The sequence below is a fragment of the Eptesicus fuscus genome, chromosome 22 (genome assembly GCF_027574615.1).
Source record: "Eptesicus fuscus isolate TK198812 chromosome 22, DD_ASM_mEF_20220401, whole genome shotgun sequence".
NCBI lineage: Eukaryota > Metazoa > Chordata > Mammalia > Chiroptera > Vespertilionidae > Eptesicus > Eptesicus fuscus.
In genome coordinates this window covers 6611552-6639476 of record NC_072494.1, presented here as the reverse complement: position 1 = coordinate 6639476, position 27925 = coordinate 6611552, and the positions used below count along the sequence as shown (strand labels likewise).

The 27925-nt window shown below is 60.5% G+C and overlaps 1 protein-coding gene across 1 annotated transcript; it reads left to right on the top strand.

Annotated features, from left to right (window-relative positions):
- Positions 1–19790: 19790 nt before the first annotated feature.
- Positions 19791–24983, top strand: KCNA10 (potassium voltage-gated channel subfamily A member 10). The gene is made up of 2 exons (XM_054711791.1): positions 19791–19807; positions 23276–24983. The coding sequence occupies exon 2, from the start codon at positions 23327–23329 to the stop codon at positions 24857–24859; it is 1533 nt and encodes a 510-aa protein (XP_054567766.1). The 5' UTR covers positions 19791–19807; positions 23276–23326; the 3' UTR covers positions 24860–24983.
- The last annotated feature ends 2942 nt before the right edge of the window (positions 24984–27925 follow it).

Below are 27925 nucleotides of genomic sequence, written 5' to 3'. Positions count from 1 at the left end.
GGAAGGAAGGAAGGAAAGGAGGGAGGAAGGAAGGACATTTCCTCCTCCGGGAAGCCTTCCGAGACTGCCTTCCCTAAGCCTGATGAATCCAGAATCCTGGAGCCCTTGAACTTCCAGCTGTTGTGAGTTTGGAAACTTTTGTGTGTTTATAGCTGGTTATTTAAAACCATGCTTGTGGGTTTCTTTGAAGTCTTTATGTATTTCTCTGCCCTCAGGAATGTGTGTTCTGCTTCTCCAATAATGGGGGAGTGGAGATCCCCCAAGATCAAGGAGGTCCTTCATGTGGGTCTCCCCTACCCCCTCTGCTTGGCCACCGCTTGGCTGCCCACAGAACACCAGTGAGAGTCTCTGACGACAGCACCATCGCTCAGCCAGAACTGGACGCTGGAACACAACCTACTTCTAGCCTTTTATTCCCATCGAAGCCCCACCTGCACAGTCCTCCGGACCTCTGGGGGGGGGGGGGGTAGAGGCGGGGCAGCTCTCATTGTCCCCAGCTCCTAAAGGAAGATCCTAAGGCCAGAGGTGACGTGACTTGTCCAGGGACATCCAGCCTGCAAGGGGCAGTGTTTTGGGCTAGAAGCCAGGCCTCCGGACCCCCAGCCCGGGGCCCCTGCTCTCACAGTCTGCAGGGAGAGGCCGCCAGTGTTGGGGAGACTGGCCCTGTGTGGGAGCTTGGGAATCTGGTCTGCAGCCAAGCTCCGGGTGGGAGAGATGGCCACACCCACCCAGGGGGCTGGGGGGTGCCGGCAGGCGCTTGAGGGAGCATCCCAACTGCCCCCCTTTTCCCAAAAGGCCGTGTGTGAAGAGCCCCGTCAGCAGACGCAGTCACCGAGGAGGCCTGGGGAGCCCTTGCCCAGCCCTCCAAGGACGCGGCTGGGGCTGAGCCGGAGCCTGTCTGCAGGAAACAGGGATGTACGGACACTCAGGACTTCATAGCCAAGGCTCCTGTCCCTCCTGACCTCTTCCAGGCCCTGGGGAGGGGCACCGAGGGGCGCCAGGGCTCACAGGGGCCACAGCGTCACCGGAAGTGAGGCCTGCACCTGGCTGAGCTATGAGAGGGGCAGGCGAGCGCATCAGGACCACTGCTCAAGGCCGGTAGTTGGAGGCAGAGGGCAGGCATCAGCTGTGCCTGGTGGCCCCGCCCCTGCTATAGTGATTGGCACAGCCGGCTCTGGGGCCCGCCCTGAGCTCCACCAACGGAGTTTCCCCTCACCTTTGAGGACTTTGCGTGTGCCCGGAAGGACACTGGGGCAGTAATAGTACTAATAATAACAATAATAATAACAGTTAACACTGCGTGGCACTGACCATGCCAGGCTCTGCCCTCGCCTTGCTCGTGGAGTAGTGACTCACAGCCCTCAGCCACCCCACCTGCCAGGTGCCATCACCAGCGAGGAGGCCCGTGACCAGATGGAAGTGGGGGGCAGGGCTCTGCGCCTGGAACCCGGGACAGCCTTCGCCTTCAGCCTCCGTGCAGAGTTCTTGCCTTAAGCGCACAGAAAGGATAGGGAGGGGACCCCTCCTCTCTCTCCAACCCCCACATACACACACGCTTTGGGGTGGGATTCGGCTGGCATTGTCCACGCTAGAGTCCAGGGCGGCAGAAGCCTGTCCCTGGCAACCTCGGGCCGGGATCGGAGGACCCGGGGAAGCCAAGCCCCGGGGGAGGAACATTCTAGCCCGGCCCCTGCAGAGCGCGCAGCTCGGTCTCCGTCTCCGTCCACACCCGCAGCGGCCCAGCCATCAGGCGGCGCCTCCCGGCGGTTCAAGGAGAACCACGACCTTCTCCACCAGCCCAGCCCGCGGACTGCGGCGGCGGGAGGCACCGGGGCCGGGATGCGGGAGGGAGGGATGCGGGACGGCAGCTGCCACTGGTTCCGCGCGGCGTCTGCGCCACGGCGCCCTCTGCTGGTGGCGCTGGCTCCGCGCGGCTGGATGGCGCCTGGGGCAGCTCCCAGGGGCCTGCACCTTCTCCCAGGGCTGTTTTCCTCCGGGTCCGTTTCTCCTTGGGAGGATTCTGGGACATGGCCGCTGGCTAGCAGATACTCTTGGTTGCCTCCTGGAAATCCATTTCTCTTGCCTTCTTTGGTAAGAGAAGTCCAGTGATGTTCAACCATCCCTTAATCGGAGAAGGTGATATGAATCCTAATTCATCTCAGTCCATTCTGGAAATTCCATTGCCTTCCACGCCCTCTTCTTCCCCTGGATGTGACGTCCAGAATTCCAGCAGCCACCTTTCCACCGTGAGCGGGAAGTTTGAGGTCCCCCAGCCTCCGTCCCCCCAGCAGAAGTGGTGAAGCCCCTGGCGTAGCCCCCTCTTTCTCCCAGCCGCCGGGTTTCTGTTCCTTACGACAGACAGCGCCCTCTCTTACACACTCAGCTTCTCTCGCCACAGGAGACCGTGCGGCGAGCTGTGGGCCGGTGTCCGGTACCGGGAGTCACCCTCCTTTCAATCCCTGCCGCTCTCGGGCCACCGACGTTACCTCCTGAATCATTCTCAGATCCGCGCTGTGTCTGCAGCCCCACTGCCGCGTCTCTATGGGAACTGTCACCCTTACCGCTTCACGGGTCCCACCCAGGCACCCTCCCCGCCCCCCCACCCGGTGACACCCCACAGCCAATGTGTGGTCCTGTCCCTCCCCTGTCTCCGGCCTTTCCGTGGCTTCCTCTTCTTCTCAAACAAGTCCCTGCACTTCCCAGGGCCCTGACTTTCCCGCCCATCGTTGGACCCCAGCACCTGGCCTGTGTCAGATGCCCAACAGTCACTGTCAGATGCATGGAGACGCAACCTCTCGCCTCCCAGACAAGGAGGTGCTAATTTTTAAACCCCACCCCCAGAACTTCAGGCAAACAGATTCCTCTTCGGAACAGCCCTCTTCTGTGAAATCGGAGAATCTCGGAGAATCCCGTGCTCCGCGAGACCCAGAGGTTTTTCAGAGAAGCAGGCCCAGGCCTCGGCGTCCACTGGATGCCAACACCCCTGGTGCCCCTCTCTGCCGGGGGCTGGCCTGGGTGTCGAGGACCCAGAATTGACCGGGACAAGGTCCCTGCCCTCCTCGGACCCCCGTTCAGGCGGTTTTCCCAGTGTTCCCTCCCTTTGCCCTCCCCTGGCCGCGTTCCCCACGTGTCCTCGGAGGCACCAGCGGCAAAGCAAGCGTGACCGCAGGCCACCACGGGCCCCGTTCCTGCCTCGGTGACCTCGGGACTTCCCGGGGCTCTGGTCTAGGACAGAGACAGCCCGCCAGTGCTGGCCGGAGCCCGAGGGGAAGACTCCTGCCCCGTCCTTCTTGACCATCAGCCCAAGGAATACGGTCTCCCAGGGCGGTGGGAGGGTCAATGTAATGGGTAGCTCTCATCTGCCTCTGTTTCCCCAGGGTGACTTTCTCCTTCAGAAGCAAGGCTTTCTGGGAGATGGGAGGGGGGGGGGTCAAACTCCACCTCAGAAGAGAAGACGCCTCTGGGGTGCCCCTGGCCTCCCTCGCTGGGTGCGTCTCTAGGAGACGAACCTCACTGGCCGGGGTGGAGGGGCCAGACCCCTGGGGCCTGGAGGCTGGGCTTCGGGGTATGAGGGGGGGGCTCAGGTTCCGGGTGGGCCTGAGGAGAGGGGCCTGGGTCGGAGCGCTGTCAGGAGCCCCGTGGCGGAGCTGAAGACGCGGAGCTGAGAGGTCTCCGGGCATCTCCCACGATGGACTCTCCCGGGGGCACCTGCACCCCCACCAGGCACCACAGCCCAGCGTCTGGGTCCGCAGGTGCCTTTCTTATCTGGCTCCCGACCCTCAGACGTGCCCGGGAAGACACCCCATTATCACAGGGCCCCCCACGGCTGGCAGCCTGCAGGGCTGATCGGGGACCCACAGGCAGTTCTTGCCTTGAGACCCCGGCTGCGTCTCGGCAGGTGGGCTGGGGTAGCAGCGGACCGGAGAGGAGAAAGCCCGAGAAAACGGGAGAGATCACTCACTTAAGGGAAGAGCTGCTCTTTAATTTCTTAAATACATTCTCTCTCTGCTTTCCTCCTCCTCCCACTCCTCTGCCTCTCCCCTCTCTCTTCTCCCCGCTCCCCACCGCTTCTCTCCTCTCTCTCTCTTTCTCTCTCTCTCTCTCTCTCTCTCTCTCCTCCCCCCTCTCTCTCTTCCAGCACACACAGTCTTTACACAATTAAAGTAGGACAAGCATGTTTTCCAAGACTTTAAAATATCCTTGTTAAGGAAATTCACTGGGAGGAAGAAATTCAGCTTAATTTCTTGGAAAATAGAAGCACACGGTGGAAACTGCCACTGTCTCCGCGTCCTCCCATCCTCCGTGGACGGCAACGGCCCTGCGCACCTGTCAGACCCACCTGACGGCCAAGGCGACCTTCGCACGCTCCCATCCGGCGCCTGGCCTGAGCGCTGCTGGACAGCGATGGGGCATGTGGGGACCAGGAAATGCCTTTGAACATCTGTTTGCCGGAGGAAGAGGTAACAGCGCCTCCCACCTCCCTCAGGGGCCCCTCTCTCCACACCCCGGGCCAGATCTGCGGTTAACCGCCATGGGCCCCCACTGCACCCCAAATAGTCACTGCAAAGGTTCCTTGTGAAAGCCGAGGCCAGCCCTGGGGGCGGGCACACCTCAGAGAGAAGGCAGCATCTGTGCCCTGTGGCCAGAAAGACACGGGGACGCCCCAGCAGGCCTGGTTCTGCCCAGTGCCCACCCTCCCGGGCGGCCCCCTCTGGTCCTTCTCGTTCCCTGTCCCTCTCCACGGGGGAGGGGGTCCTCAGGGCCAAGAGGGTGCTCACACTGGGAGCTCGTGCCCACTTCTGGGCCTTTGTACCAGGTGCCGGGGACTCTCGATTCTCTGCCCAAACAAGCCCTCTCCCACGTCCTGCGGGTTACCCGTCGCCTGGCGCGCCCTCTCCAGGTCCGACCGTGCCCCTGTGAGCTGGTCCCGAGGCCCTGAGCAGCCGTGTGCAGGGAGGTGGAGGAGCCACACGTGTGCATGGGGACCCTGTGAGAGGCAATGATGACCCCTCCGAGACGCCCACGTCCAACTCCCCGTGAATATGCTACCTGACATGGCAAAGGGACTTTGCAGACGTGGTTCGGGGGCGGGGAACGTCCGTCCCACGGGCCGTGGAAGGCCCGCGAAATCATTGGGTCTGGCCCTGCCTAGGCATTGGGGGTGAGCTCATTAAATGTCTGACCAAACACAGCAGGCTAATTTTTTAATATATATTTTATTGGTTTTTTACAGAGAGGAAGGGAGAAGGATAGAGAGTTAGAAACATGGATCAGCTGCCTCCTGCACACCTCCCATTGGGGATGTGCCCACAACCAAGGTACACGCCCTTGACCGGAATAGAACCTGGGACCCTTCAGTCCACAGGCCGACGCTCTATCCACTGAGCCAAACCGGTTTCGGCAGCAGGCTAATTTTTAAGTTGGCCCTTTTGTATGGCCCGGGAGTGAGGTTATAAATACCCACATGGCCCTGGGCAGCAAGAAGGCTCCCCACCGGGGTTAAGTGAAGCCTCAGGAGACGGGGGAGGAGCCTGGGTCACCCAGGTGGGCCCCCTGTAATCACACGAGTCTCGTGGAGGTGGAAGAGGAGAGACTGGAAACTGCTGTGCTGCTGTCCTTGCAGGAGGAGGAGGGGCCGCAGCCCAGGGCGCGGGCAGCCCCAGAAGCTGGGAAAGGTGAGGAACAGATTCTCCCCGGAGCCGGAGCCTCCGGAGAGGCATGCAGCCCCGACAGCACCCAGCACCGGGGTTTCAGCCCAGCGAGGCCCACCCTCACCTCCAGAGCCGCAGACAGCACATCGCTGTGGCTTTAAGTGGCCAGGCTGGTGGTAATTGGCTGCAGCTGCAGTGGAATACAGGCCTCGAGGGGCAGGCCAGAGCCAGGGCGGGAGAGGGGCCGTGGGTTACAGACGGGGACAGGGGGATGGAACACTCCACCGTGGCGTGACGGAACGGTGAGCAAGCTGGAATTTCTGGATGTGAACACGGCCTCCCACGCGGTTACAAAGGTGCACGCGTCCCGGTAAGAAGTGAACCCGTGTTATGTAGAGCCGGGAGCTGGAGACGTACCTTGAACATAGACAGGTGGCTCGTGGGCCACCGGGGCACATGGCCCTGCAGTCGTGCCCACGAGGCCCCCGGAGGACAGGCTCAGGACTAACGCCCTCGGCCACTAACACCGAGGCCACCGCCTGCTGTGACAGCCAAGGCTCAGCGGCCCGTGCTGTCACCCAGGGACGACCCCACGAGAGCGCTCTTCCCCACACGGAAGGCCGGGCTGTCCCGTGTCACAGTCACACTAAGCCTAGGGGACTTCAGTACCGTTTCCCGGCACCCAGCCATGAGACCCAAACTGTAGTGTTGGGTTGTGTTTTTCTTGTGTTTATAGAGCCAAGCGCTGCTTACCGTCCTCACCTTCTTTGATGTACCTCTGATACATTTTTTAATTTTTTTAAGCTTTATTGTTGAAAGTATTTCTTACATATGTCCCCTCTTTCCCCCCATTCCCACCCCCCAGCCCGCTACCTCTGATATTGATCGTTGAGAGCCGTTATCTTCTCTTACCTCCTCCTGTCCGGACCCTCGGACCCAGTAAGAGATAATGGTCCTGCCCTGGCCAGCATAGCTCAGTGGTTAGAGCACCCACTGACGGACTGTAAGGTCGCGGAGTTGATTCCGGGTCAAGGGCGTGTAGCCGGGTTGCAGCTTCGGTCCACGGGCCCTGGTCAGGGCGCGAGCCGGAGGCAACCAATCGGTGTGTCTCTCTCATGTCGATGTTTATCTGGAATTTAAGTCGGACTGGGCATCCTGTCTTGTATCTGGCATCCCTGGGCCCAGGCCCCTGGGGAGTGGGCCTTAACGAGGTGACAGGAAAGGCCCTGCTGTTCCTCCACTCACCACAGGGGGGCAACGGTCTAGGAAGGCTGTTAGCAGCCTGAGCTGCCTGAGGAGTTAGCCAGAAGCCTTGACACCCACAGCCGCCCCCTCTCCACCCGCCCCACCCCCGCCTTCTCCCTGCCCACCTCCCAGCCCCACTCTGGGCCTCCCCTGAGCCTCCAGAAGCCTCCCAGCCACCTGGACTCTCCCCTCCTGAGCCAGCACACCCAGGTCTATGCACCAAAGATGCAAGTCAGCCCGGGCACCTCTCTGGAACCTGAGGTGGCGGGCGTGGGCGGGTGGCCAGACCTCTGAGCCAGCACAGACTCCTCCCAGCACGGAAAATGCCTCCATGGCAGGCTCACCCAACCCAGCCGCGTGCTTGTCCCTGAGCTGAGAGCCGTGACCCTGATCCTCTCCCATTCTCTCCCCCTGGTCCCTGCGGAGCTGGGGGTCGGGGAGAGACTCAGGACACTTCCTGTTTCTCAGAGGAAACCGTGAGCAGTGCTTCTCAGGGTGCGTCAGGCACCTGGGGGTCTAGCAAACGAAATGGGAAAATGTCCTGCCCCCTGGAGTGGAGGAAGGACCAGAGGAAGAGAAACGCCACGGTGATGAGTGCTGAGATCAGTAGGACAGCAGGGAGGATAGGCTGGGGTGGGGGCTGCAGTTTTTATTTTTGTTTGTTTGTTTGTTTTGTTTGTTTTGTTTTGCCTGTTGGATTGGGGGGGGGGGTGCCTGCAATTTTGGATAGAGAGCCAGGGTGGCCTGGTGGATGTGGCCCATGCAGACACCCAGGGAGCAGCATTCCACGCAGAGGGAACAGCGAGCGCAGAGGCCTTGAGGAGAAGGCAGGGTGGTGCCCTCTGAGGCACACAGAGGTTGCCTGAGGACCTGACCCTTAGACATGCTCTCGGATGCATTTTCCATCAGACCAGGAGCACAGGACAGAGGAAGCACGTGGGAGCTGGGTCCTGATCGGAGCAGTGTGAAAGGAGGAGAGATCTTGCCCAGAAGAGATGGAAACAGGAAAACATTCCCCGAGCTGAAAGGGAAAAGGAGGAGGAGGAAGGGGGAAGCCACACGTTTCCACCCCTGCAGCAGCCGCCCCGTTTCCCCGTCCCCCCCCACCACCCCCCTGCCCTCCCTGCTGACAGGAGAGGATGGAGACGGGAGCATTCTTTGAACTGCTGTCTTTGTTTCAAAAGACCAGCTGCAATCACATCAGCAAGGTGCCTCATTGGATGGAAGGCTAAAAAGTCACACTTGGTGAGAGCGGCCTCTGAGAAGCTGTCCCATAGCTGCTGGCCCCCCTGACGTCCATCCCGAGGGCGCTTAGGGAAGAAATCCCGAGTGTCTGGCTGCGGCACTGGGCGTTGTAGATTCCCAGAGGATTAGGATGGAGACAGCCCTGAGGACACCGAGAGGGTGGCTATGGAGACAAGGCTGACACCGGAGCCAGGTAACCCTCCAGGTTCAGAGCCAATGACTCTGTCTGCACCAGGCAAGATGGATGTGGAGTGAATATCCAACCAATCCACGCACAACCCCCTGGAAGAGAACGGGATGTGACGAGACGGCCAACGTGTCCCGGAGGGAGAGCGGGAAGGGCCAGGCCAACTTCAGCAGCCTCACCGTCCAAGGAGGCCGAGCACGGTGACGGAGAGCATGGGTCTTAGGTGCTCGGTTATTGTTCCCAAGCCACCCACCTGTCAGACGCACCTCGCATGCAGGTCCTAAACAGCTGCCAGTGAGGGAGCACGCGCGGGCACCGAACTAAACCCTGGACGTCAATTATCGTATTTCATTCCAACAACAACCACGCGGTGAGGGTAGGGGTGCTGTTTTTATACCTCCATTCTATAAATTAATGTGTGTGGGTTTAGGAGGGGCCAACTGGCCTTCCCAAGGTCACACCGCTAACTGTTCAGCCGCTGAGCTGGGCCTTAATCCTTTGCACTTGCTTGCTTTTTTCTCGATTCCTTTATTCTACTCGGGATTTAATTTTTTAAATACCCCAGATTTTACAAAGCGCAGCAGTAGAATAAAAAACTGGAGTTTCTTTCCATACAAACTTACTTATTTGGATTTTTTTATATTTCAAATTATTGATACATTCAATACAATTCGACATACGAGCTGCTACCGATGCTAACCGTGTCGAGTCACACTCGACATCCGAGTGCAAAAGGTTAAGCATGGCTGACTGGCTCTAGAGTCTGAGCTCATCATGCCCGTCCTGAGGTTTCCAGGCAAAACCCCTCCTCTTGCCTCCCAGCCTCCCCCACCACTTTCCCTACGGCCACTCCCGCCCACTGCAGTCCTCCTTGCTCGAGGCACAGTGATGGGCACATAGTTAGTGCTCAGGGACTTCCTGAATTAAACAGCGAGTGTCAACTTTGAATGGGGTTCCTCCATCCTGGAGAGGGAGGAAACGCGGAGGGATGTAGAGCAGAGGTGAGCAAGACTCTCCAACAGGATCAGAGGAGGGACTCGTCAACTGTGTGACTATCCCCATTCTGTCACCACTCCTGTGTCCACACAGTCTCGGGGCAACTGGTAGAGTAAGTGGGGGGTGAGGGGAGGGCCCCCCACTCTATGGTGCTCACTTGTCTTAGGTTTTATCCTTGTTAACTCGTGTGGGGATATCGTGTAGGCAGGATCCACCCAGAACTGCTGATGCTTCTGCCTTTTTGCCCAGAGAATGGAAGCTTGTCTCATAACCAGGCGTGCCCCCTAATCACAGAAGTTTTTCATGGAAAAAAAAAAAACACAACAATAATCCTGGCAATTCCTTATCCAGTGGTCGTACATTCTCAACCTAGGAGCTATCAAACAGACCATCTCTATGCAAGGCCACATTTTCAAAGCCAAAAACCTAGATACATAGTTGGACAAAAAAATTATTAAACTACTTCCATAACCAAGAGACATCCTGGAGATGTGGGCTTGTTGGCAAAAATACTAGAACCTCACGGACATTGCGATGATTTGTGGGAGCCAGGTGATAGTGTACTTGAAATGGGGATGGTACCAGGAAATCCAGGAGTCCAGAATCTTTGTGGTCATGCCGTCAACGAACAGACTGTTCATGGGTGGCATTTTGCCGAACCATCCCGGAGGCGTGGAAAACACAGCTCAAACTCTGTAACAATAGGTTTTCGAAAAGGCTTTAAGCCGGGTCTGCGGCCTGCTTATTGGAGCCTATTATCTTAGGATCCAAATCCTAGTGGTCAAACAGGCGCACAGCGCCCCCACTCGGCGAAGCTGGTTCTGCTTTCCTATGGATCTGACCTATGACGCGATACCCGAGACCTCAGCACCAAGGACAGAGCTCACTTGATTGGAGAGTCCTCTTCTGTGTCTCAACTCTGCAAAACAAGACATTTCTGTGAGTTCTAAATGAAGCCACAGAATATGAGTGCAAGAAACAATTCGGCAGTTCGCCGTTTCCATTTTACCTGATGACGCATCTGGGTTCCGAAGAAATCAGATGACCCGCTCCCCATCCTTGAGCTCGCCCCCTGCCCCGTATGGAGACCTGGAGTGGCATTCAGATCCTCTTCTTGCTCCTCTACAGAAAGCGCCCCTGAGCTGTCAGGGCTCGGCCAACGTTAGTGCCAAGAGTGGATCTATCCGGGGGGAGGGAGAGGGGCAGGAAGTGCAGAGGAGAGAGAGTAGCCCGTGGCTCCTCGATCGGGAACACTTTGCTTATTACCTTGTGGGTGTGCGAGCAGTTGGAAAGAGAGCACAGGTAATGAAGCACAAGTAAGTGGATTGTTCCTGCCAAGATCACAGCTTGAGAGAAGGGATGGCAGATGGGGAGCCCCAGCCAGCCAAACCCAGGGCTGAGGACAGGGTGTGGAGACCATTCCCCAACCCCAGGCCTTGGCGAGTCAGCAGCACACGCCGAGGCCCCCGCAGACGTGTACAATAGTAATTCTTGGTGTTAAGCAGGCATGGCCCCTGCCCTCCGAGATGCACTCAGCCACGTGCCGTCTCTGCTCAATCTGCCACACCACAGTGAGGACAGAGCCATGCTCTCCCCAGGGTGCACCCTCCCACGTGGAGCCGGCGGGGGACTGAGGAATTGGACGTGTATAAACTCGCTGAGCCCGAGTGTCCAATTGAGTGAAGGGAGCAGGTTGGACTAGATGGACTGGAAGCATCCTTCCTGATCCCCATCCCAGGATGGTCTTTCTAAGAGAGATCCGGGGTGGGGTGGGGTGGGGTGGGGTGGGGGTGGGGCTGGAAAGATGCTGTTAGGTAATGAGTCTCCGTGCCTCCATCCCCCAACTTTTCCTGCTAAGCAGGCGCCATCACTCCTGGGATCTCACCAGAGAGGTTTATATGCCTGGGTAGCCACACAGCCACGGAACTGGAAGAAAAGATGGGGATTAATGCGGAGGCGACTCGAGGCCTGCTGGCTGGACAATCCGAAGGCAGCTTTTATTCTGATGAGCTCGCTGCCGACACGGTTCTGGCCCTCGCCCTTACAGACTGATGAGCTCAAATGCCATCAGGATCCCAAATCAAATTGGATCAAATTTTGGATCCTGATTAGAAACCCGAGACCAGAACGCCGATTAAATCAAAAGGAGCAATATAGCTGTCAAAGGGATTGGAAACATACCCGAGCCGACTGCCATCTCTCCACGGGAGCCAAATTATAGGAACATGGAGGGATGGGCCAATAGGAGTTAATTAAATTATGGGATCGCTTAACGGCACCAGGCTCCCCTGCTCTGCCATCGCCACCGTGGGGTTCACGCCGGCACACCGGCTCCCCACCACACCTGCCAGACACGCTCCACCCAGACGGGGAGGCGGGCCCTGCTGTTTCCCGGGCTGGTTCCCCATCCTTCTGCTCCTGCCCATGACTCATTTTTTTTTTAATGTATTTTATTGATTTTTTACAGCAAGGAAGAGAGAGGGATAGAGAGTTAGAAACATCGATGAGAGAGAAACATCGATCAGCTGCCTCCTGCACAGCCCCCACTGGGGATGTGCCCGCAACCAAGGTACATGCCCTTGACCGGAATCGAACCCGGGACCCTTGAGTCCGCAGGCCGACGCTCTATCCACTGAGCCAAACCGGCTTCGGCTCATGACTCATTTCTCTTCTGACACTTCCTCGGTGCATGGGAGCACATTTCTTTGCCATCGAGTCTCTCTGGTCTTGTCGGCATTCTCTTCCTTGAAGGTTACTTTGTGTCTCTGATCCGTTATATATTAGTCACACAGTTAGACTATGACCTGTCTGCCAAGTTTGGGGACTAGAGGAGGGATGCTGTACCGTTAGATACTGTAGTGTCACAGACCACCCTCAGACCCAGGCTCCCAAACACAATCATGTATGATGATGTCTCCTGCACGGTGGGCCCGCTGACCCCAGCCAGGCCTGCTCCTTCCTGTCCCTGGGGGTCTGCTGGGAATCTCTGATCTGAGTTGAGCTCAGCTGAGGCCACTCGGGTCGTCATGGCTCCCCCCACCCCCTTCCTTGGACCAGCAGGCTGGCCGAGTCCTGTTCTTCTGGAGGCAATGGAAGCTGAAGGCTTGGAACCGGCACCCTGTTACTCCCACCTCCTTCTATTGGCCAAAGAAGTCACATGGTTGAACCCAGCGTCCAGGGCTAGGAGGAACTCCAGAGTCACATGACAAAGGGCATGGATGCAGAGAGGAGTCAAGAACGGGGCCAGTGACACAACGGCCACAGGCACCTGGCTCCTGTCGCCTGCGTCTCCTCCTGGCGCGACCACCCCTGGCACTGTTAGCACGCGTTCTAGCTGATCCTCACAGGAGCCTCCTAAATTAAACCGTGGTCTTCCTGCTTCGCCAGGAAAGGAATTTCAGCTTCGCACCGTAGCAGATGGCGAGTCCCCGAAGAGTGTTGAGGAGGAGAGTGACAGATCTGATTTGCATACGGAACAGTCACTTAGGGTGCTGTGTGGAGAGAACACTGGAGGGAAGGAGGAGGAGACACTGGTACAAAGGCCACTTCAGAGCATCTGCGGCCAGAGAGACGGCGAGGGAGGGCAGAGAGGGGATGTGCTGGGGAAGCGGAAATGAGAGGGGTGGGTGACCACTTAGAGGGGCTGGGGTGCGGGAGGCAGTCGGAAATGGCCCCTGATTTCTATTAAGATGGGAGTCGTGCTCCGTAAGTCTTTGTTATATAGTAAATGAAAAAAATAAATGAAGAGTTGGTATGAGGGGTTACATAACATTTGTAAAGTGCTTAGAGCAATGTCTAGCACATAGTAAGCACTCGGGAAGGGATGAGCTCTGGTCTCAGAGAAGGCCCTAGGTTAGCAGCCTTCCTACGGGGCAAGATGACCTTCTGTGTAGCTCTCCCCCCTCCTCCACTCTGCCCTCTGCTCCCCTCCTCCAGTCCCCCCCCCCTTCCTCAAGCCCCCCCCCCACACACACACACACACACTCCAGTTACCATAGAGGACCAGCCAGCATCCTGGTCTTGACCCGGCAAGGCACTGCCAGGGCTGGGTCACTGGACGAAGGCACTGACCCAAGTGGGTCTGGGTTCGTCAGCCCGTTCACCAAGACCTTGCCGGGCCCACCAGGACAGGCGAGGGGTTCTGGTCTTAACCCAGAGGAGAGGGGAGTCCCGGGTCCAGGGGTTTGCTCCGTGAGCCGTGGGGTGGGCAGGCGCCCGCAGGGTTGGCATCGCTTGCTCACAGTAGGGGGGGGGTTACTTTTCCAAGCCCTACCCCAGCCAAGTCAGCCATACTTCGAAGAAGAGTGTTTAAGAAAAGGCTCAACTTGTTGAGAATGTACTCATTGTTTTTATTTTATTTTTCTGTTAATCCTCACCCGAGGATATTTTCCCATTGAATTTTAGAGAGAGTGGAAGGGAGAGGGAGAGACGGAAACATCGATGTGAGAGAGACACATCGATCGGTTGCCTCCCCGGTACAGAGCCTGCAACCGAGGTACCTGCCCTTGACCGGAATCGAACCCGAGACCCTTCAGTCCTCGCGGCAGACGCTCTATCCATTGGGCTAAACCGGCTGGAGCGTTGTTTTAATTTTTACACTCTTCTGTTTCTCACTGTTTTTCTATTGTGAATGTGTATTTCTTTTTTAAAAAGAAGAAAATAAAACTTAAAAAAACAAGACGAAAAGCGGGGCCCCTGGCTAGAGGGGAGGCCCCCTGGTTCTTGTCACCCAACCAGGGCCCGGGGGAAGCCCCTCTCTCCCACCAAACCCTTGGCTATTGGCCGGGGACGCTCCCTTCGCCCGATTGGTCAGCCCCGGCCCGGCCCCGCCCCCCACTCAGGTTCATTCCATCCACGTTTCTCAGGAGCCTCCGGGAGCCAGGAGCGAGGAGCCAGAGATGACTGAGCCTTGGCCCGCCGCCCCGAGGTGCTCGCTCGGGGAGACCTTCCAGGCCCGGCCTGCTGTCCTCGGAACCGGGCCGGAGCCGAATGTTCGCGCTCCCCTGGCAGATGGAGATGGAGGGGCCGCGGCCAGGAGGCAGCGCCGGCGGGGCGCCCGCCAAGAACGGACTGGATGTCACCACCCCCCGCCTTCCGGGAGAAGCCACACTGGACACTCACAGCACCCCGGACCTGACCCGAGGACAGGGACCCCAGGTGCTGTGCCTGCCCCTGACGCACCCTCCTCTTTCCGCCTCGGGACTCAGCCCCCCACCCCTGCCCTAGTTGCACTGTGTGGGCCTTGTTCATTCGAGCGCCCCCTCCAGGACGCCGGTGAGAATGCACCCCCCTGCACAAGCACACCCTCCCCATCTTAGCGCTTCCTCAGAGCGGGGCCTCGCCCTCCCCACCGTCACACGCTTGAAGGTGTCACTCTTGAAAGATGGGTCAGTGGGTTGTTTTGCGAGGGTTTGAGGGAGCAGGGCCTCCTGAGGGGACTGAGCTCCTGTCTGCCTTCCTCAGACTAGAAACCGCCTCTCAGAACGCGACCCAATGTGTTCTCCCCCAGTTTAATGAAAATCAGTCTCACCTGAGACCCGAGGCTAGCGCTGGGCCACGGGCCTCGCAGGTGGCTCCTTCAGCAGGGGCGCTGCAGCCTCGTGGAATGAGCCTCATTCCCACCGGCGGGAGGGGGGAGCTCACCGAGCGAGCAAGACCGAAATGCCGCTCTGCAAAGTCTGGGGGCATCAATATTTCATGCCTCTGGAGCTGTCTGTTTTTATGCAAATTGCTGGGGCTGCCAGATGGGCAAGGGCTGGCGGCCTCATCCATCAACCAGGCTGTTCCCTCCTCCCCACCCTGCGACTGCCAGGGCCTGGCAGCCTGGCCTCGGTGCGGCCCGTCCTCCCCATCCCTCTGCACAGCGGCCACAGCCCTGTCCTGGATGCCGGGGACAGAGGAGGCCCGAGGCCAGGTTGCTGCCCTGGGGGGCTCACAGGTGGAGGGACCTCATGGCGGGAGGGGAGGCAGCTGTCACGTCAGCGCCAGGCTATGCGGCTTCCTTTCTAATCACAATGAGCCTGTGAGGTGGGCGGAACGGGGGCTCCTGCCCCAGCTGGCAGGTGAAAAGCCCAGGTCGCCCAGCAATCAGTAGCAGAGCTCCTCCAGGCGCCCCCAGCCGCCCAGGCCGCCTCTCATCCGACCCCTCCTGAGCCGTGATCTGCAGGCGCTGCCCCTCCCGGCCCAGCTGCCCCTGGCCTGCCTGGCTCCGGCCTCTGTAGCCTCCGTCCCCACCACTGGACCCTGACCTCACTAGCAGCCCCGGCCAGGCCACAGCTAGCCCCCTGGCCCCGAGCCTGAGCCCACCTCCCGGGGCTTAGCCATGGCCGTGCCTCCAGCGTGGGGTCTGCCTTGTTCCTGCCAGTGCTTGCCCCCTCAAGATCAGGAATGAGAGACACCCCAATGCTGACTCTTATCTGGTGGCTCCGCCTAATGCCATGATTCCACGGGGGCTCTGCCCTCTGCCTCTTAGCTGGAGTCACACCCCCTTCCCATTGCTCAGCATGGCATCCTTCCTGCATGTACTGCCCTCTTGTCTCCCCCCAGGCGGTGGGTTTAATTTTTTTTAAATATATATTTTATTGATTTTTTTACAGAGAGGAAGGGAGAGGGATAGAGAGTTAGAAACATCAATGAGAGAGAAACATCGACCAGCTGCCTCCTGCACACCCCCTACCCGGGATGTGCCCTCAACCAAGGTACATGCCCTTGACCAGAATCGAACCTGGGACCCTTCAGTCCCCAGGCCGATGCTCTAGCCACTGAGCCAACCCAGTTAGGGCCAGGCGGTGGGTTTAGTCGCACCAGCCGGCCCCAGTCTACCCCGTGGGCCCCGTGTCCCCGATCGTGCAAGGACAGGCCCCCGTCACAGCACTCGGTGCTGCCCGGTCCTTCCCACAGGCCCTGGGTTCCAGGGCAGTAACCGTGATGCAAGTGACAGGGGCAGGGCCTGCAGGGATCGCTGGGCTCCTGTGGTGTCACCAGGCTGGAGTCGAAGGCTGCTTAGAACAGCCCTGCCCGGGGAACTCGGGGGACCTGCCAGGAACTCCTGGGGGACCTTGGCCAGTCACAGCCCTCTGCGTCTGTATCAGTGACGGCCAACGTCCCGTCCACATCCCTGCATCTGCGAACCGGTGGTCACGATCCTAATCACGCTTCCCCTTGCTGCCTCTCCCCTAGGACAGGGTGGGACTGCGATGGAATAAATGGCCACGGCCTCAGCATGACGATGGCCAGCGCCCTTCGCCCAAGCCCAGAAGCCCGGGCAGGGCCTGGATGCCCCCGTCCCTGCTGCTGGGGCGGGGCTTCCTGCCCCGAGAGGGGGCTGCAGCAGACCTTCCGACAGACAGCTCCTGACTCCAGAGCTCCGAGCTGCGTCTGCGCCTCGTCGAAGAGGCAGGAGCCAGCTCCGCGGCCTGCCCTGTGACGGCAGGGTTCCCGTCTCCCCGCAGAACCACAGCCTCACAAGGTAAACAGCAAACTGCCCTTCACCTCTGAGGGGCTCGGGGAGGCCAAACGCAAAAAGGTGTGGGCCCGTGGCTCCGAAAGGGTCGGAGACGCCCCAGGCCCCACCCCTGGGGACCCAGGTCTGTCCGAGTCCAGAGCCGCTCTCCAGGATGCTGCCCGGAAGGGACCCTGATGTCATGTCTCATGGGGGCGGGACATCCCTGAGCTTGGAGTCTGCAGGCAAACCAGGCTTTTGCACGCACCCAGCCTCCCTGTGCACGTGCCGTTTTGCATATGCCGAGTATGCCTCCTCCGTACTCTCGTCCCTGCTTCGAGAGATCCCATTTATCCTACAAGTCAGCCCAGGCCGCTCCTGAGAGAGGGGAGCTTCCCCTCCTCTGTGCTCTGCAGCAAATGCTCATGTCCCACCTCTGCACCCCACCTCCCCACCTCCCCTCCCCGCCTCCCCACCTCCCCACCTCCCCTGCAGCTGCTCAGAGCTGGGTGCTGTGCCCACCATAGCTCCTGATATGTCCACTTGACAATCATAGGTCCACGCCTTATTGCTTTTGCGCCCCCCCCCCTCCCCTCCCACCCCATTACCTCTCTGCCTCCACCTCGGAGCACAGTGCAGGGCACACGTGCACTTGTAGGAAGAGAGCCGGCTCGCGGCGCTGTCCGCAGTGCTCCGTGCTGAGGGAGGGAGCAGGTCCCCGCTCTGGGCCACTCAGACCTGAGGGTTTGTTCCCTGGTCTGCAGAAAACAGCTTCCTATTCACCCCCTGGGCCTCCCCCGCCCCCTCTCCACGCTGCCTCTCCCCTGCCAAGACTCGTCCCAGGGCGCACAGCTGGGGTGGTCAGGGCGTCCCAGAGTGTGCATTGCCCTGCCTGTCCTTTTGCCCCCGAAACTGGAGCGCGGGAGTTGAGGTCAGAAGGGCAAGCCCAGACCAAGGCCCGAGGGGCCCCGGGATCTGATCAGGGAGTTGTTTTTCATGGCTCGGTGTCCGGCGGATCGAATGGAGGCCCGGGCCGCTGCCCGCTCCCGGCTGGCGGTAACGGAGCCAGAGGTCAGAGTGGAGAGCAGGGGGATCAGGTTCGTGGGCAGGGAGCATGCGGGACTGCGCCACTGGCCTGCAGGCCGCGGGAAGGGGACAGGTCGGCGGGGTCAGGACGACTGGGCGGTCAGACCTCAGCAGGGCAGCATGAGAAGCAGGACTTTATTCAGACTGCGATCCAGGGAGCTGGAGCGGTTCCAGGGAGCAGGGATTCCGGGGGCCCAGCAGGCAGGGTCGGGACCCCCACCTCGCCTCTAACTCCAGCAGAGCAGCTCCTCTTTGTTTTGTGTTTGGACTCTCATGCAAAATGTCCTTTGAAGAAAGGGCTGTGGTGAGGAGGAGGGGGAAATGGAGACTCAGAGAGGTTAGGCAATTTGCCTAAGGTCACACAGCTAGCAGTGGAGCCGGGATTGGGCCCAGGCGATCGGCTCCAGAGCCTGTGCTGAACCACTCACTGTGTTGTGTTGCCTCGGAGGGAAGAGGGCTGTGCGCAAGGTGACCGGCTAGTAAGGGAAGCTCAGCGTCACGTCTTATAACCGGCGCCGCTTTATTCCCGCTCTCGGCCCCTCCAGGTAGAGCCCCCGGGGACAGTGAGGTCAGAGAGCACAGGGTATCCCCTGGGAGGACAAGGGCTCCTCTCTCTCTCTCTCTCTCCTCTCTCTCTCTCTCTCTCTCCAAGGTCCTCCCCAACACTCGCTGTCCTCCGGCCATGGCCTTCCCAGAGGCCTGAGGGCGTCTGGTCGGAGTTGGAGGAGAGGGCCCTGTCCCCAGTCAGTCAGGCCGAGGTTCTGGCCCCCAGTCCAGGGGGACGTCAGCAAGCCCCAGCTGTACCTCTGCTCTGGCCCTTCTCCTAGGGAGAGGCCCCAGCAAAGTCTAGGTCCCTCGTAAGAACCTCAGTGCCAGGGACCAGCCACTGAGGAGCCGGGGAACCAGGACGGGCTGGACGACCCGCTTGCGGGCAGGGCTCCGAGCTGGGGGTGATGGGGAGACAGGGGCCACCGCCGCCACCCTCTGTGCCTCCGTGTGATCACGGCTTTGGGGAAACGGGCCTCAACCAGCAGTTAATTCAGGCTCTGGGTCAGGATCGGCTCTGACCCTGAAGGTGGAGGGTCGTCCAGTTTCCCCGATGCCCTGCACCTGCCCACCGACCCTGGCCCATCCCCTCGCTTCCTCCGGAGACAGACAGCAGGGGCGATCCTGTTTCACGGAGGATAGGGTTTCCGAGTCCCGGCATCAGCTTCAGGCTTCTTCTTCCAGAGCTCCTGCCGCCGGACGCCCGCGGACGCCTGGGCCATGGGGAGCTGACCCAGCCGAGCCCCCAGGCCCCCACAGGCCGACCAGGCGCGCCTGCTCCTCGCGGCTCCCCCGGTGAGTCCTTGGCCACCCTACCCTCTGACCCGCCCTGCAGTCTCTGCGGGGACCTTCCCCGCCACCCCAAGGCCCCAGCGTCTTTCTCCTGGAGCTCCCGAGGCATTCTGGGGAAATTCAGGCGTGAGCTTGGCAGCAAGCGTGAGCTCCCAGGTTGGCTCGGTTCCCGGCACGATCTTAGGGAGACGCATTATTCTATGGTCCACATTCCTAGCTCACGTGGCTTGGAGCCTTCTAGAATAGCAGTCTCACCCCCCCCCCGCCCCCCACCTGAGGCTGGGCCTTGTCTTTGCACAGAAGAAAGCTGTCCCCAGACCCCCACCCACTACGCCCACCTTTGCCCCAGAAATTCTGGAGCCTTCCTGGGGTCGCAGGAGGCCCCAGAGTCCCCCCTGCTCAGTGGCCCATCTAAGGGCCACAGGAGAGCAAGCCCAGGAGGCAGAGCAGAACTTGAGCCAGAGAATGGGCTGGCTTCTGGGGGGTTTTGTCGGGCACACAGGCAGCTTCCAGCACCTACCCCCCCCCACCCCCACTCCCCAGGTGCCTGCAATCCCACCGTGGCTGCTTCATTTCATTGCTCACACCTTCGCGTCCAAGCAATGGGTTATTCAACAGGTATGGACAGAGGCCCTTCTCGGGGCAAGACAACATATAGGTCCTGGGGTGATACCGGATCCGAATCCTTCCCCGGGTCTCTCTGTGGACAGGGTTATGATCCCGGCTTTCCAGACGAGGAATTGAGGCCCAGAGAGGTTAAGTAACTTTCCCCAGCGCGTACAGCTTAATGCATCCTGGAACGTAGCCGTGGGGTGGTTCTTTAGGGAGGTGAGCCCGAGGCCATAACTCAGGATTGGGGGTGCGTGCTAAAAGGAGAGGCCGCCATTCGGCACCTTGTTGTTGGGTGTCAACATTTCACACCGCCCTGCCTCCCCGGGCAGGAAAAGACGGTGGGGGCGCAGTGTGGGGGTAACCGCCCCATGGAGCAGGGTCCCTCCCTCCAGCCCCCCCCAAGGATACCATGCGTGACCATGGACCCCAGAATTGGCTGCGGAGACTAGATGAGGACAGGGCCCCGCCACAGCATGGGAGGGAAAGGGGTGCACAGTTCCAGGCCGGGCGGGGGGCGGGGGGTGATCTGGCTGGGGAGGAGTCGCTGGAGGCTATGCAGGGGCACTGGATCCGCCTGGCTGTGAGCAGGAGCACCTGGCAACCACGTGGGGCGCCACGGCCGCAGTCCCGGTGAGAGGAGAGGCGGGCAGGGTGGGAGACAGGACATCCCGCAGGCAGATCCCGCAGGAGCTCGAAACCGATGCAGGTGTGAAGTCGGGGGGAAAGCGCCTTTCCCTGCACAGAGAACCAGCCCGGGCATGAACGGGGGGACGCAGAAGCCAATGTGACTCAGACAATCACAGGGGCGCCGAAGGAAGGCCCTGTGACCCCAGGAGTCTCCCATGTTACGGGTGAAGAAACTGAGGCACAGGTTCAATGACTTGCTCAGGGTTAGTGGTCACAGTTGCAAGCCTCGGCCTGCAGGCTCCAGAGTCAGGGCTTGTAACTAGTGTTACAAGCAAATGGGGGGGGGGGGCGCGCGGGGGGACAATCTGAGGCCCTGATGGTGCACCAAACCAGGAGGTGCAGGAAAAGGCCCGCGAGCCCTGCCCCCAGCTGCCTCCCAGGGCAAAGTCTTCTCCCCAAAGTCAGGAGACTGGGAGCCCAGCTCTCCCTGCTGGAAGGAGTGACCCGCCCCCCTCCCCCCCACCCCGGGTCCCTCTCAGCATCGCTGCAGCCGTCGCTCAGGTTTTAAAGGAACCTGGCCGTGTCATCCGTCTCTATAGGAACACAGCTCTGTCCTTGAGCCGTCCCCGCAGGAGAGAGACAGCCAGCCCCTGCTGTGCCCACCCCACTCTAACAAGGAGGAGAGCCGCATGCCCAGCCTCCCAGCCCCTGCTGTGCCCACCTCACTCTAACAAGGAGGAGAGCCGCATGCCCAGCCTCCCAGCCCCTGCTGTGCCCACCCCACTCTAACAAGGAGGAGAGCCGCATGCCCAGCCTCCCAGCCCCCCGAGCAAGCACACCTTCTCCTGCGTCTTTAGGGCAAGCTCCATCTTCAGGTGACGTCTGCCTCACAGACAGTGTCCTGGAGGGAGAAACCCACGTGTGTTCAGGGGAAAGAGGTGGTTTACCCCAACACCCCGTCTCGGGCGGGCGCTGTGCCCGGCCTGTGTGAATGCTGAGGCATCAGACGCTGTGGGGGACACGCGTGGGTGGGTGAGGGAGGAGGGGACGCCCGCCCGCCCAGCCAGGTCAGCCGAATCAGCCCTGGCGGTCAGTGGGGTGACATGTCACAGCCAGGCCACCTCACATCCTACTGGAGCCTTAGAATACTGGGGGAGGGGCAGACACAGGACCCCGCACTCTGCACGCAGAGCTCGCTCCAGGACCCTGCCCAACGCCATGGGAGCCGCCCCCGGATACCCCCGCCCACAGCCCCACCTCACGGGGTGCCCCCCACCCCCACCCAGAGCATCCGTCCTCCTAGGGGCCAGGAGGGCCGCCCGGGGGGTAGAAGGGCACTCCAGCTGGCTCACCCGATTATTGTCCCTTAGAAGTGAGGCGCGCGGACGGGAATATGGACGCACTCTGTGACACTCTAGGCTGTCCCTGTCCCCTGTGAGTGAGACCGTTCCCCGCTGTGACCCTCACCCCAGCTCGCCCGCCTCAGTGTCCGTAACACACTGCGGACCAGTCGTCTTATTGCCAGATAAGTCTCTATTGAACGAGTACAAAAAGCGTCTTACATGTTAAAGGCACGCTTTAAAATTAAATACCCATTGCATGTTAAAGTTATTTATTACATGTTCTAAAAAGCAAATATCTTTTTAAAGTGTGATACTTTGTAAAACACTGTGTAATGTGAAGCGAGAATTCTCGTGATCCGTCCGCAATGGGTTAAGTTGAAATCAAAGCGTGCGTGGAGCCGAGGAGGGAATCTCGGTCTCTGTGTGTGGATGCCCAAGCCCGTGGGCATGCTCTCCGTAATGCCCGCCTCAACACACACACACGCACCACCACTTACTTCCCACCTGCCGAAAAGGATGTTTTAGAAATCAAATCATTTCCCATAAACATCCTGGACTTAAGCCATCCACACGCAAAAAAAATAAAAACAAAGCACCAGCAGTTGCTGGCTTCTGGCTCCTGTGATGTGGGGAAGCCGGCAAAAACGACAGCTGTAAGCTGATGACCTTTCCCCCACCTTGTGCCCACGCTAGCTCGGGGCGTGCCCTCAGGACAAGCTGGGGAGCTCCTCACAGAGCAGGAGCGGAGGCACAGAGCGCGCCTGCCGGTGCCCCCGGCCTCCAGCCTCACCTTCTTCCTTCCCAACGGAGCCCACGGGATCCGTGTCTCCTCGCCGCCCACCACTTGGCCCAAGAGGCGGAGGTGGGGGTGCTGAGCAGTGGGTGGATTCTAGGTGTGTCTTGAAGCTGAAACCAAAAGAATCCGTGAGGGCCGGCTGTCCAGTGAGAGAAAGAGAGGAGCGAGCTCTGCGTGCGGAGTGCGGGGTCCTGTGCCTGCCCCTCCCCCGGTCCTCTGAGGCTCCAGTCGGATGACATGTCACTCCACCGACCGCCAGGGCCGATTCGGCTGACCTGGGCACGGCAGTGCCGGGCGCCCCGGCAGACGGCATACACACGCGAGAGCCCAGGTGTCAGTGTTAGGAAACATTCACTCCCAAAGAATTCCCAAAGAATTCCATTTCATCTTTAAAGAGAGAAATGGTAGCTTCCTCGCCCACGATGGCCTCTACCCGCGATCGCGGATGGAGGCCCCTTTGTCTGGAGAAAGTTGTCCTTTCTCGGCCCGGCTCCTTCTCCCCAATGAATTCCAGTTAGTGTGTGCAGACTCGGGGTGCACACTGGTCTCAAGGGAAGGATGTTGCCCAAACCACCAGGAGGTTCCTTCCCAGCTGAGCATAATCATCCCTTCATCCAACGGCCTACCTCACGTCCACGCCCAGGGCCAGCCGTCACGTCCTCGCTCCCACGTCCTCGCTCCCACGTGACGCGCCTCTTCTCCCCGCAGCTCCCCGCAGGCCGGGAAGACCGAGGGCTCCGCTCCCCTGCCTCCCCGAGAATGGAGGGATGCGGCTGGAAGGAAATGGAGGTGGCTCTGGTCAATTTCGATAACTCGGACGAAATCCAAGAACAGCCCGGCTACGACCCAGACCTCAACCCCACCGGCGCCCCCAAAGGCCGGCCGGGGGCCAGCCCCTTCTCCAGCTGGAAGCTCCTCCTCGGGGACAGCGGCAGCCACGAGACGGCCTTCTCCCGGCTCCCGGGAGACTACCCGGACCCCCCGGGGCCGGAGCCCGCGGTCCTGAACGAGGGGAACCAGCGGGTGATCATCAACGTCGCCGGGCTGAGGTTCGAGACCCAGCTCCGCACCCTCACGCAGTTCCCCGACACCCTCCTGGGCGACCGGGAGAAGCGGATGCAGTTCTTCGACTCCATGAGGAACGAGTACTTCTTCGACAGGAACCGGCCCAGCTTCGACGGCATCCTGTACTATTACCAATCCGGCGGGAAGATCCGGCGCCCGGCCAGCGTCCCCATCGACGTCTTTGCGGACGAGATCGCCTTCTACGAGCTGGGCAGCGAGGCCATGGACGAGTTCCGGGCGGACGAGGGCTACATCAAGGACCCCGAGACGCCGCTCCCCGCCAACGACTTCCACCGGCAGTTCTGGCTCCTGTTCGAGTACCCCGAGAGCTCCGTGGCCGCGCGGGGCGTGGCCACCGTGTCGGTGCTGGTGGTGATCATCTCCATCACCATCTTCTGCATGGAGACGCTGCCCGAGTTCCGGGAGGACCGGGAGCCGAAGCCGGTGAGGGACCCCGGCCGCAACGTCAGCCGGACGGTGCTCTCCCCGTCCATGTTCACCGACCCCTTCTTCATGGTGGAGTCCACCTGCATCGTGTGGTTCACCTTCGAGCTGGTGCTCCGGTTCGTGGTCTGCCCCAGCAAGGCCGGCTTCTTCCGGAACATCATGAACATCATCGACATCGTCTCCATCATCCCCTACTTCGCCACCGTCATCACCGAGCTGGTCCAGGAGACGGAGCCCAGCGCCCAGCAGAACATGTCGCTGGCCATCCTGCGGGTCATCCGGCTGGTGCGGGTCTTCCGCATCTTCAAGCTCTCCCGCCACTCCAAGGGGCTGCAGATCCTGGGCCAGACGCTGAAGGCGTCCCTGCAGGAGCTGGGCCTGCTCATCTTCTTCCTCTTCATCGGCGTCATCCTCTTCTCCAGCGCCGTCTACTTCGCCGAGGTGGACGAGCCCGAGTCCCACTTCTCCAGCATCCCCGACGGCTTCTGGTGGGCCGTGGTCACCATGACGACCGTGGGCTACGGCGACATGTGCCCGACCACCGCGGGGGGCAAGATCGTGGGCATCCTGTGCGCCATCGCCGGCGTCCTCACCATCGCGCTGCCGGTGCCCGTGATCGTCTCCAACTTCAACTACTTCTACCACCGGGAGACGGAGCGGGAGGAGCGGCAGAAGAACATGCCGCCGGAACTCGCCCACGGCGTGGACTCGAGGGTGGGCAGCGCCGACTCGCTCAGCAAGACGAACGGGGGCTGCTCCGCAGAGCGGTCCCGGGAGTGATCCGCGCCCGGCGTCCTGGCCCCGGGTCTCTCTGTCTCTGCGTCTCTGTGTCTCTGTGTGTGTGCGTCTCTCCCTCCCTTCCCCTGCCTCTCCCGCTCCGTTTTCCCAAAGAGCAGAGCGTATCTTTGCGGCCAGCAGCCCACCTTTGATGCCGGCTGTGTTAATAAACATATTCTGCTGCTGCATTTTCTAAGCTGTTTCTTCTCCACCGACCAGACCCCACGAGAAATGGGGTTTCCTTCTCTCCTGGCCGGGGCCGTGCAGGTCCTGCGACTCTCCTCGCCTGTGGTTCCCAAGACCAGCAGGACCGGCGCCTCCTGGGAGCCAGGAGGTAGGAGCCCAGGCCCGGCCCAGCCCCCCCTGCTTCCGAATCTGCATTTTAACAGGCGGTTGGCTCGCTCCTCCTGGGAGGAAGCAGATGGAAAGGCCCGAGGAAGGGCTCGATAACACCTGACCTCGTGGGGCGTGGCCTACATGTTCCTGCGTGCTCTCCCCACACACCTCACTGCGTCTCAGAATCACCAGCAGAACAGATTTGATGATTATTCCCGTACGTCTTACACAGATGAACACACTGGGGGTCAGCCGCTCGCCTAAGGTCACCAGAAACAGTGGCCCAGTCAGTGCTGGGACCACATCTCCTACCTCCTAGTCTCCTGCTCTTTGCACTCATGGACGTGATGGAGCTGGACGGGGGGGGAGGTTTGGAGGGGGGGCTGGGAGCTCTGACTTCCCCAGGATCCAGACAGACCCCTGGGCAGGAGACTCACCCTGGGAGTCCCCACATCCCCCCACAGCTGGGACAGCGGTGCGGCCCGGCCCCCGGCGCGCAGGGCCTGCCCTGAGCGGACGAACAGGAGCATCCGGGGCTTTCACGGGTGCACCTCCGTGAATTTCCGCACAGGCCGGATCCCCGGGGTGGCGGGGGAGGGGGGTCCCTGGGGCTGCTCTGGGGCAAGGGTCATGCATCGCTCCCGGGGTCCTGGGACATGGAGAGGCTGCACCTGCCTCTCCTGCTTCACACCTGTGCGGCGGCCACTCGGAGGCGCTCAGTCACGGCTGAGAAAGAAGGCTCTGCGGACTCCGGGGCAGCCTCCAGGCTCAGAGCCGCCCGTGCAGAGTGGCCCGGAGTGGCCGCTGTTCTCACACCGGCTCCGCTCCTCTCCCCTCCCCTCCCCTGCACTGCCCTCCCCTGCCCTGCCCTCCCAGCTCGGTCAGCAGCTCGCCTCCTGCTGGCGCTGCCCAGCCCTCGCTCTGCTCTGGGCACAGTCCCCTCCCACGAAGTGCTCAGAGGCTCTCTGAGGAGGCACAGCTGTGCGGGCATGAATTGGGCAGGACACTTCCGGTGGCAGAAACCCAACTCAGACGGAACCGAGAGAAAGGACTGTACCTGCTCACGTGACTGAGAGATGCAGGGAACTGGCTGAAGCCCCGCGTGCGTCCGGGGCTCGAACATCACCGTCAGAGCTCTGGCCACGTCTGTCCATCTCCTTCCTCTTCCTCTGCTGGGGCTTCGTGCTCTTGAGGCGGGCATTCTCCAAGGGGCAGGGGGCATGCAGTCCCAGGCCACAGCGTGTCTCCATCAAACCAGATAACAATAATAAATAAATACACACACACACACACACACACACACACACACACACACACACAATCACCTTCCGACCTAATTATTACCTGTAACTCCTCGCAGACATGTTAGGCCCAGAAGTGGGGTTTCTGTCTGGCCACCGCCGTGTCCCCGGGGCCCGTGCAGCACACAGCAGGGACCAGGAACTAGTTGGTGCCTCGATGAACTGTCCCTTCAAGCCCTCCCTCCAATGACCCTAAAGAGACCAAACTTAGCCACTCGGTGGGCTGCTAGATTTCATTCTCCCACCCCCCCTCTCCCCCAAACCCCAGGCTACAGGCTGAGGCCGGCCACTCCTTAGTGGGGTGTGAGTGCAGGGACCCTGGAAGGCGCTGCAGGGGTTGGGCAGGGGGGCCTGGGTGCAGCAGGGGAGGGGCACGGGGAGCCAGGCCCAGAGCCCTGCAGGCCCCCAGCTCCCTCCCGTCTGGGGGCTGCTCTGCCTGGTGGAGGCTTGGAGGGGGCAGGAGAGCAGGACCCCCGGCCTGAGACCCCATTTGGAAGGTCTCTCAGGAGGGCGTGTCTCAGACCCCCTCACAGGCCTCCAGGGGAACCCCTGAGCCCTTCTCCACAGCATCCAGAAGCCCCGCCTCCCGGGCGGCGTGGACGGCTCCGACTGCCCCTCAGCAGCCACCTGCTCCCGGGAAGTCCTGCTCCGGTCACCTGCACACCAGCTGCTGAGGACGAAGGCCCCACCCTCTACCCCTGTTCCCTCCATATTAGGTCCTGGCGGGGGCGGGGGGGGGGGGACAGAGGGGACACTCAGGGGACCCCGCCCCCTTGGCAGCTGCCAGCCCCTAGAAAATAAAATGCTCCACCCGTGCAGGGAAGCGCTCCAGTGGCTCTTTGAAGCGAGGAAGGAAGCCGTTGGGGGCTCCCCAGAGACCACGGTGTCGCCCAGGGCAGATCTTAGAGACGGAGGCCGCCGGCTTCAATCGCTGGGATGAAAGGAGCCGGGGTGGCCGCGCCCGGGAGGCGGGCGACAGGAAGATCAGACACACTTCTGTGATGGCTTCTCAGGGGAAGCAGAGGCAGAAAGCCGCCCGGGAAATGTCACCGGATAATGAATGCCGCTTCCCTCGTCACCGGGGTGTCTGTCAGGCGCCTGGGGAGAGGATGACAGCGACGCTCATTAGGAATCTCGAGCGGATCTCCTTTCTCCTCCAGCCACAGGGGCCACGGCGGAGCCCCCTCCTTCCCACCACCACCCTCACGCTCTGCCGCTAACAGATAATCCATGCAAATGTGATTGGGGGGGAAGAAAAAAATACGTGGAACAGAAATAATAACACCAAGCCCCCGGGGTGGTTGTGGGAATTGAATCAGGTCACGTAGGAAATTCCTTAGCAAAAGGTAAAACGGGGTGGATGCAGCAGAGGGAGACAGATGAGGCCCAGGATAGGGGCTCGCCCACAGGGAGTCACCCCTCAGGGGCCACG